This window comes from Atta colombica, unplaced genomic scaffold (assembly GCF_001594045.1).
Source record: "Atta colombica isolate Treedump-2 unplaced genomic scaffold, Acol1.0 scaffold155, whole genome shotgun sequence".
NCBI lineage: Eukaryota > Metazoa > Arthropoda > Insecta > Hymenoptera > Formicidae > Atta > Atta colombica.
In genome coordinates, this window is record NW_017259245.1 from 3,117,833 (window position 1) to 3,127,700 (window position 9,868).

The following is a 9,868-nucleotide window of genomic DNA, read 5'->3' on the forward strand; positions in this document are numbered from 1 at the left end:
GGAACTCTAATGTGTACCACGAGTAGCTAACGGATGTATGTGGCAGACCATTATCGATCACGTTGATGCTTTAGTAAACTGTTATCAACTAGACTAAGAAGTAAACATTTGTTATTTATATTTTTTTAAATAAAAATATCAGGCATGAACATAGAAACAGCGATTTTAAAACAAATAAAACAAATAATATCTCCTAAAATTTCACGTGATAAAACGAAAATCTTGAATGTGACGACATTACATAATACTATGACAATTTGATGAAATTCTGGCCGTTATGTATACACTGTATTGCATAATATCACGGTATCATAATAGAATCTTAGAAATTTGGATTCGTGTTGTGTGCAATCGAATATCTGGGAATATAATATAACTATAACAAAATGATCAATTTAGCAATGATACCTGATCTAGCGGCAAGGGACGCTTTGCCCAGATATACTGTTGAGTCGTTTCCACTTAATTCGCTGTTATTGCCAGCTTGTCCGGCATTTCCGGTGGCCGCCATTGCGATATCGTTGTGTCTGCAACCTACCCTAAAATAAAATGTACGCTCGTTTACGCGAACGTTTATTTTCAGTTTAAAAGCGTTTGCATCAGACGTTAATTCGTGTGACTTTTCCCTTAAAAATATTGCAATTGAATCAATATCGTCTCTTTTCCCTGTGATACTTTTAAAAATATTATCCAAAGTTCATTAACAGAGCACTTTAATGCACATACTATTTTATAATTTTAATTATGTTTTATATTTAACTTAAAAAAAGTATTTTGTAAAAAAAACTTTGCCACTTTTTTTGTCTAAAGGCGAGAACGTGTTAGCAAGTTTGAAGCTTAAGAACGGCTGTTACGTAATTGCAAATCTTTCTATCCGATTGCGGAAGCCCGACGTATCTTCCGCGAAATTAATCCTGCACTCTATCAGCCAACTAATATAACTCGTAAAGAGAGCCGACTTGATGGTAAAGCTTTGCCTTACGTCGTGATAAATCCTTTTAAATTGCCACTGTAACGAAAAACGTATACGCACGGCTTCATCTAGATTTTACCTCCAACAGCGGTGGCAGTCGAAGAGCCCGAGGAATGCTTGGCGAAATTTTCTGTTCATGAAACAGTACGTGATCGGATTGCAGCAGCTCGAGACGTATGCCAACAATTGTACTAGGCTAATGCCGGTGCTACCGACGACCGAATACACCAGTTCGGGCGAGAAAAGGTACCACGTATTGATTACGTGCAACGGTGCCCAGCACACGAAGAACTCGAGGACTATTACGAAGAGCATCCTGATCACCTGCAACACCAAAGGTATTCGCATTTAATGAATAAGTGACGAGCATAGTCACTTGTTTCAGGTGAATATGTTTCTAACTGGGTCTCATATTACATAAAGCGAGTATTGTCTTGTTGTATATTCCGATACCATGAGTGTCCGCTTGCTTAAGCATGGCATGTCTCGTGTGCGCGAGATTAAATCGTCTTACGTGCAAATATATGGAAAATATTGCGGTCTCTCTAAATATTATGTTCTATATTTGTAAAGTAGGAATATAGGATTCTTTGGTAGGGAGTCGCGCACCAAGTGGATAATAAAAGGTTAATACAGCCACGAAGCGCTGATAAACATCTTGCGGCTTGGCGTGCACCACCAGGCAACGCGTTTTTCCGACGTTTGCTCCAGATCCCACGATTTCGTAGAAACGAGAAACGCCGAACGTTACAGCGATGGAACTTACAATGTGCGCTTTATATGCATGCAAAGCTCACACGTGATCTTGCATTAAATATTTGATACGGAAATTGTAATTCGCTCTGTTGAGAGAGCAATCCAATTCGATCAATCAAGATTCTGTATGTACCTTCTTCTTCGCCTCGATGCTCTTCCCCATGTAATTACTACGTATTACATGTTGTCTGGTGAGTGGACAAGGTGAATCCTGCTGATCCTCGTTAGCGATATCCTTCGTGTCTCGCGTTAAGCAACCACTTCCATTCGCTCGTATCTGAATCCGGGATGCCTGAGACAAATCTGTACCATGATACTTGCCAGTAAGCACCCTGGAGACTACTGTCCGTGGTAACCGCACCTTCTTTTGAAAAAGGAGGAAGAGAAACACGATGTCTCGGTTAACTACTACATACGCTCGGTATGAAGATTCTCAAGACGGTAGATAGATTAATTTGCCATCCTAATTGCGTGAATTTATCTGATGTCTAGCCGCGGGCTGTTTCATTGGATCATGAAATCTCAATTAGCCAGGGGAAGATAATGATGCACTTGGTCACTTCCGTAAATTACAATCGAAACTACGGTCTAGTTGTTAATTAATAAAGTGATAATGAAAATAATAGAATTTAGTATTAATCTCGAGAATAATTACAATATTATTAATACAAATATGTATTTTAATATATTTATTAAATGTCACGTTTAATTACGTATTTTAAGCTTTACAATGAATAAAATAGAATTCAATCACGCTCGTAATGTTAAATGAAGTATTTAAAATACAAATATATTAAAAGAAAATAAAAATTTCACATTTTTCATTTCTTTCTATCTTATTTTTTTATTTGATAAAAATTTCTATTAAATTTCAGGTTTTTTTATATATGTGTTTTTTAAAAACAATTTTTATTAAAATATACATTATGAAAAATAGTAAGAAAATAATTTTATATTTTCGCTTTTTCATATTAAAATTCATTATTTAATTAAATTCGGATCTTACAGATCCAATGTTACGATTACAGAATCAAGAGAAAATAATATTACAGATCAAATATTATAATTTATGTAATTAATGCATTTGACTTCTGGCCTCGGTTTTCATTATATAGATTATGATAATCGGAATTTCTATCCCAAGGTGATATTTGCTCAGTATTTTCTCACCCTAGATGGTACACCTTGAGAAGCACCTTGAAAGTGCCTCGAGGAAGACGAGAAGTTGCGCCGCGATCTCGAAGTCGGGCCGCAAGCGTCAAATACCATTGTCGTCCTTGCATCTCGATCATTATTGTTGTTGTAACTCGAGCCTCGAATCGTTGCGTTAGATTCCATTCTCCCGACTGTAATTCATAACGTTTACAATTTTCGATCTTAATAATATAGACAAATATAAAAATAAAATGGCCAAAAAAGTTATGTTGATGATATATCTCATAAATTTTCTCTCCAATAGATTTTGTAATAAAATTAGTATAAATAAAATGAAATTAACATAGTAGCAGCTTTGGAAAATATTTTTCCAAGACCCTCCCGATACCGACGCAGCAGGATTTGATACGCGAAAATTGGTACTGTCATATCTACGCTCCGTATATCGAAGCGACACTTCACTTACGTCTTCTGGTACATGTCGATGATTGTCGGATCTCGAGCTTCAAGCCACGCCAAAGTTTTATCGCTATCAGTGAGTAAGCCAAACTCATAAGCAGCAATGGTATCAGAAGCAGTGTACCGTCTAGGAAGAGATTGTAAGCTCTTTCGGCGCCGACGCTCGGCCATTCCTCGCGACACTTACGCCTTCCTAAAATTGCCACATGATACGAAAAAGTTCTTTGACCGTTCGGCCGTAAAACACGTGGATTTCTGATAAGAGAAAAAAGATTGTATTACCGCCATCATCATCGACTACATTTTCTCAAACGCGAAATAGTCACACGGTTAGAATAAAGATCTAATTCCGTATTTCTTTGCGCGGAAAACTTAGATGTAACTATTATTTAAAGTCGTTAAAACTATATATTCATTCGTTCATAATTTGTAAGCTTTATTAACAAATAAAAAGTTGTGTAATTTCTTGTTTTTACTGTGATAAATTATTTTTTATCATGAGATTTATTTTCACTAAAACATCAATAATGCAATGCTTATTTTATGCAATGTAATTCTTTTATATATATGTATATATATATATGTGTGTGTATGTATATATGTATATACACTTAATCGATAATATATCGACATTGCTGTGCAATTGACTTTCATTGCTTCAATATCAAGCTCAGCAAGTCACATATGGTATCGATTACATTGATATTGCTGCGCAGTTGACTTATAGCATCTCAATATTAAGTTCGAGAAACATCAAGTGATTAGTATTGCAAGGGTTTCATCGTATAACATAAGCATCTATTTTACTGGCTATAACTGCTAGCTATAGTCGTATTCTATTACATATTATTTGATTAATTAAATTAAGATTAAAAGTAATAATAGCAAATGGGTATCATCGATTACATTTTTTTAATTTAGAGAAGCAATATCTTATAGGGAGATTGGGCCAGATATCATATATTTTGTGTGTGTGTGTGTGTGTGTGTGTGTGTGTGTTTTTATGTGTGTGTGATAATGATTTTTTTATATGAAAAAATGGATATAAGATTTTGAAATACTATGTGTGTACAGAGTGTCCCATAACTTTAAATTATTTATTTAAATTTCTAAAAGTGAAAGAGGATGGAATTTTGAACTAAAAGTTTCTTTCCTAATTTTGGTTCAGACCAATATTTATCGAATGATTAACGATTAAAATGGATATATATATATATATATCAATTAGATTACATCCATTTTATACAACAATTTAATTATTATTATATTAGCAATCTACACAATAAAAAGGAGAGAATGCTCTGCTGAATATACTAATTGAGTTATTAGTTTTTTAATAATCAATCTCGTATGAGACCGGCTCCGGTCTTTCTCAATTCAATAATAAATAAATTTTGAATAGCTACTAAATAAATAGGGTCAATCAATATGTAATATATAAAATAAATTGCTAGTAATAATTGTTTATTGTTCGTTATTTTATTTAAAATAACGTTTTTTAGTTTGATCAAGAAGCATCTAATAAAAATTCATCGCGCAAACAGCCTAATTTCTTTTGGAATAGATGTTCGATATTGTTGAGGATTCAATATGCCAGTAGTTGAACATTATGTATATGCATAAGCTGCCGGTGAAAGAAATTTTCAGAGGAAAGCCAGGGTGGATATTGGTACAGAATCGAAATGAAAATGTCGACACGACTATTAAAGCTTCAGTTTCAATCTAGCAAGCGATTGTAACAAATAAAATTGCTACAAATACTGTAATGTTACATTCAAATTTTTGCGAATTAAGTATCTATTAATTGATAACTATTAATTGATAACTATTTACGAATTAATTAATAAGAAAAACGAATTAAGAAAACAATTTAATTAGTTGTTAATTTTGAAATGCCAAATTATTTAATTATTCATTACATGTCAGTTACTGTTCTTTTTTTATTTATCTAAAAATGAGGTAATTTTATAATGTGGATGTTTTCTTACCTCCGCTTAAGCTCTTTAATTGAGACACGATGAGAATTGGTACATTCCATGTGAGACTGAGAGTCCACACAACAGCAATCATTTTGTAAGCGTGAAACTGTGTTTGCCATCGTCTCGATTTTAATGGTCGGCAAATGGCAAAGTAGCGTTCGAGCGAAATGGCAACCAGCGTCCAGACACCCACCGACACTGACACGGCTGGAAAAAGCGTATCATTTTAAATCGCATTGTGTTCTATCGTGCAGACATATTACCTATTTCTGTGGATGTAGGACTGTTTTTGTTTTTAGTATTGTCATTTTTTGCAAAATTTGAGTCTGTCTATCTCACGCAATAAAGATTAATACGATTTTTGCGTGATACGAAGTATCGACAGCCAATCGATTTGTAATATATACTTTTTTTCATACGGTTTAGCTTGAAATTAAAAATACATCGATAAATTTAACTCGGAATATATAGGAAAGAAAAAGAAATATATTTTCCATTTTCTTTCGATGTAGGACGACATCTAATTGTGAGAACACGTTCGATTGTTAGCAAAAAAATATCAATTGTCGATGATGGAAAGGAGTTCGACATTCAATAATAGAATCGGAGGGTTGGAGCTAACTGTCTGGACCACTGGTGTATGTTGCAAAAAATGAACGCACGTGACATGCACTCCTGCAGAGAACCGCATTTACTCCAGTGCACTTTCTTCTCTCCTATCAATTGTACAAAGGAATGGAGAGGTTTTGACTTAAAAATGTCAAACAATTTTCACGACTTACAGTTTAAAGTACACAGATGGATGAAGCAAAAGAGGACTTTATGAGAAAGGTGACTTCTAATCCAATTATCCTTTTTGCGGCCACGACCTATTTACAAAATATTTCATGTCAAGGTTATTAACAGGAAATTCTTATCAGTACGATAGACTACAAAGATTTTATCGAATATCCTTCACCTAATTCGTTATTTCATTTATTGTAATTTAATCCGATTGTGCAACATCATCACGAAAGTGGATAGTACCATTGTGTGTTAGCAAAAGAATAAAATTAAAAATACGTATTAAATTGAAATTTAAAGCACTTGCATTTATCTCTGTTTCTGGTGCACTATTACTAGTTTTTTAACACATTTTTTGGCTAATTCGATTTAGCTTTTTCTTAGCAAAAATGTCGAAGAAAGTTATCTTTTGTCATAGTTTTATAATTTTTTATAAATTTATATAAATACATTTTAAAGTTAAATTAAAATTGTATTAAATCTTATTGTATTAAATCTTATTTAAAATTAACTAGAATTCTGTCATTTATTTCGTTCTTTGGAGTTTAATTTACCACAATCCTTTTTTTAAGTACATATTCGATACTGTCGCTAAGGAAAATCTATTTCAATTTGTTAAAGAATTTGTTGTTAAAAGATAAAATAGGATATTGTATGATCGGATTGTGTACGCAGTCTACCTACCCACGTTGTAATTATTTTCAATTTTAAAGGCACTTGTTCTTACCCACGTTTTAATTATTTTTAATTTTACTCTCTAAATCTGAATCAGTGATTAGTCACTAATTACCCAGTGTAGCATATTTGGCACTGATAATCAGTGAAGTTCAACTAAAAAACGAAGAATGTTTGAGCATTATATAGCTAAAATTCTGATATTTGCATATTAATTTCAATATTTGCATATTAATTTCAACTTTCCAATATTCATTAAATTTAAGTATAAAACAAGATTAATTAGATTACATAATAATAAAGATTAAGGTTAGGAATCTCACATTTAATTCACTGATTACCAGTGACATTTTTGGCATTGATATCAGTGATTATCCACTGATTCAGATTTAGAGTAAGAACGTACATTACAATATGTATCTATTTTTGAAGAGATACAATTACTTCACTTGATAAAGATTTTTTTTATTCACTCGGTACTTCTAACGTCATAAAATGCCTACGCTTTCATTTAATTGGTAATTATTCATTCAATTATTCGAACAATTATGATTCTTATTGAAACATTTTCTCGCACTTCTGTCTAATACCGTACAATAATTTCCGTTACTGCATCTTTAATTACATTTTTAATTATGGAATTTTATGAATAATTATTTCTTACTTTTTATACTTAAATTAAGAAAAAATTTTTATGTGACTCATTAAAGATAGACAAACAAAGGAATGGCTATATTGTGAGTTAATTTACTTTAACTATAACAAAAAAATTAATTATTCACTTTGAAAAAACAGAGTATGTAAGGAATTTATCCGAAAGATAATTTGCATAGAGCAGTCGAAACAAAATTAACATACTCGTTGTAGTATGTCCTATTACCTATTGATTGTTCTTTCAAGAAGAAACCATCTTTTATGAATTATCTATATATTCATTTTAAAAATGAAAATAGAAATAGTATTTGATATTTTTGAAGTACCAAATATTTAAGAACAAAATGATTGTTCTTTGATTATTGATATTAACTGTTTTTTAAACATCGTACTATATATCATTTATTTTAGTAATTAAGTTAAAATTTTATTATACTTAGATGTTATAATTAAAACTTTTGTGCTACTTTAGAACTTTTAAACTAATCATCTTGCACAAATTCATCTAGTCGCTAGTTTTACATCGCAGGAAGCTGAAATTCTTCATCATTTTCGTTTTTATTGATATAAAAAGCGAGAAAATACACGCCACATAAGATCGGACATACTAGGTGACTAAATCGAGAAAGACATAAACCTTTTGAACATCGACTAAAATGTCGTTTTAGAGTACCATTGTGTTCCATAATCTTCCGCTGTTCTTCTTGAATATTTCTTCTTATGCCTTCATGTAGTAAGATGAAAGTGTATCTATCCATCCTAATACTAAATGTGACCTTTGTAACTGGGGATTCCATTCAGGCCATACCTCTGTTTCCAAAAGCCGAAAGAAAAACGCATTGCGACAAAGTTATCTTAAATTTTTTTTTTCCTTTTTTTTTCCTTGGAGAACACTATCAAGAACATCTGCTCACTTCTATTGTGAACTTTTATTGTGAACAGGGTATAATGATAGAAGAAATTACGATATTTGTCACTTTTATGTAACATCGCAATAAGTATTGTAATTACTTATATCTCAAATACGTGTTGTTTCAGCCAAGCCGATCACGTTCTTATAAAAATTTGCATAAAGACCTTTAGATTTCGTGTTACCAACGCATATTAATCGACGTTATTAATGTACGAATTAATACGACTGCGGCACGGAGTTTGCTCATTATGTGAAAATAGTACACGTACAATGGAGAAATTCTTCATGGTTTCGTTACACTACGCTTCTATACATTATACTTTATTTGTAAAAGGTCACCGTTAAAATCTCTTTGTTTTATATGTGAGTGAAAAGCGGAACATTGCGAATTGGGTCGTTCCTAGAACGGATTGGCCACATATAATCCGTTACAGGAAAAAAGAGAGAGAGAGAGAGAGAGAGAGAGAGAGAGAGAGAGAGAGAGAGAGAGAGAAACGGGAGAAGGGAGAGAGAGATGATTATATTCTACGTTATGACGATAAAAATGTCTTGAGAAAAGGAATATCTACGTTATGACGAAAAACGTTCATGCGATTTCAATTTCAAGGCAGATTTTGCCGGAAGAGATTATCCTACATATAACGTAACGTATCGTGTGTATATGTGTGTGGATGTGTGTGTGTGTGTGTGTGTGTGTGTGTGTGTGTGTGTGTATGTATCCTCGAAAATCCACGATTTTTTTGCTTTATGAACAATTTATTGAAAAAAAATTTGCAATTCACAGGAATAAAACTTTTTATAAAATGGTGATACGCGACAACTTTTATATTTTTGATTCTGTTATTTATTTTCTCCTAAATCATATCCCAAATACATTGTATCTAACACTTAAGTTAGTATTAATGTTAGTAGAATTTGCGATATACCATTTTACAGCTGCAATCGTATCATGTGATTTAAAAATTCAATATACAATAAAGATCAGAAGGATGATATAAAAAGTAAGCGGCGGATGTAAAATATTGACAGAAAATATTAAATTCAACCAAACAGTACTGAACATTTCATCGGACCATATCTCTTATCTCACACCTGATTCCATTTGAATATCGGATGAAGAACATAAAACAAACTTAATAGCGCGTTATATGCACCTGAAGAAGTATCCCACGAGCGTAATAAAAGTTTCGTGATCGTCGAAGTACGCACTATCATTTTCCTTTATCGGGGAACATTCGAGACGCGATTTTGCGGGAACGATATCAGTGGTAGTTAAATTCCACGAACGCGAACGCAACGATTATAATACACAGCAGATATGCGTATGCACCAGAATTGTCTCTTTCGGAGCGATATCTCTCCACGACGGGAATTCGACTTCGAGTCCGCTGGCGCACATTAGTCATTCTCGTGGAACAACATAATTCCACAATATCCTATTGCCAAGCTCTTTAATACGAGGGAGTAATATTCAACGAGATTTAAATCAGTATTTCATGATACAAAATATATATATATATA

General features: G+C 32.7%; 1 protein-coding gene across 1 annotated transcript in view; it reads right to left on the reverse strand.

Annotated features, from left to right (window-relative positions):
• LOC108685630 (cholecystokinin receptor-like) overlaps positions 1 to 9,868 on the reverse strand; it is a 26,112-nt gene that overhangs the window by 1,594 nt on the left and 14,650 nt on the right. Inside the window, exons 3-8 of the mRNA XM_018190512.1 lie at positions 5,332 to 5,529; positions 3,351 to 3,536; positions 2,900 to 3,075; positions 1,863 to 2,093; positions 1,053 to 1,297; positions 409 to 539 (exon numbers count right to left, since the gene is read on the reverse strand). Of these exons, the coding sequence (XP_018046001.1) occupies positions 409 to 539; positions 1,053 to 1,297; positions 1,863 to 2,093; positions 2,900 to 3,075; positions 3,351 to 3,536; positions 5,332 to 5,529 (1,167 nt within the window). The remainder of the gene's footprint in view (positions 1 to 408; positions 540 to 1,052; positions 1,298 to 1,862; positions 2,094 to 2,899; positions 3,076 to 3,350; positions 3,537 to 5,331; positions 5,530 to 9,868) is intronic.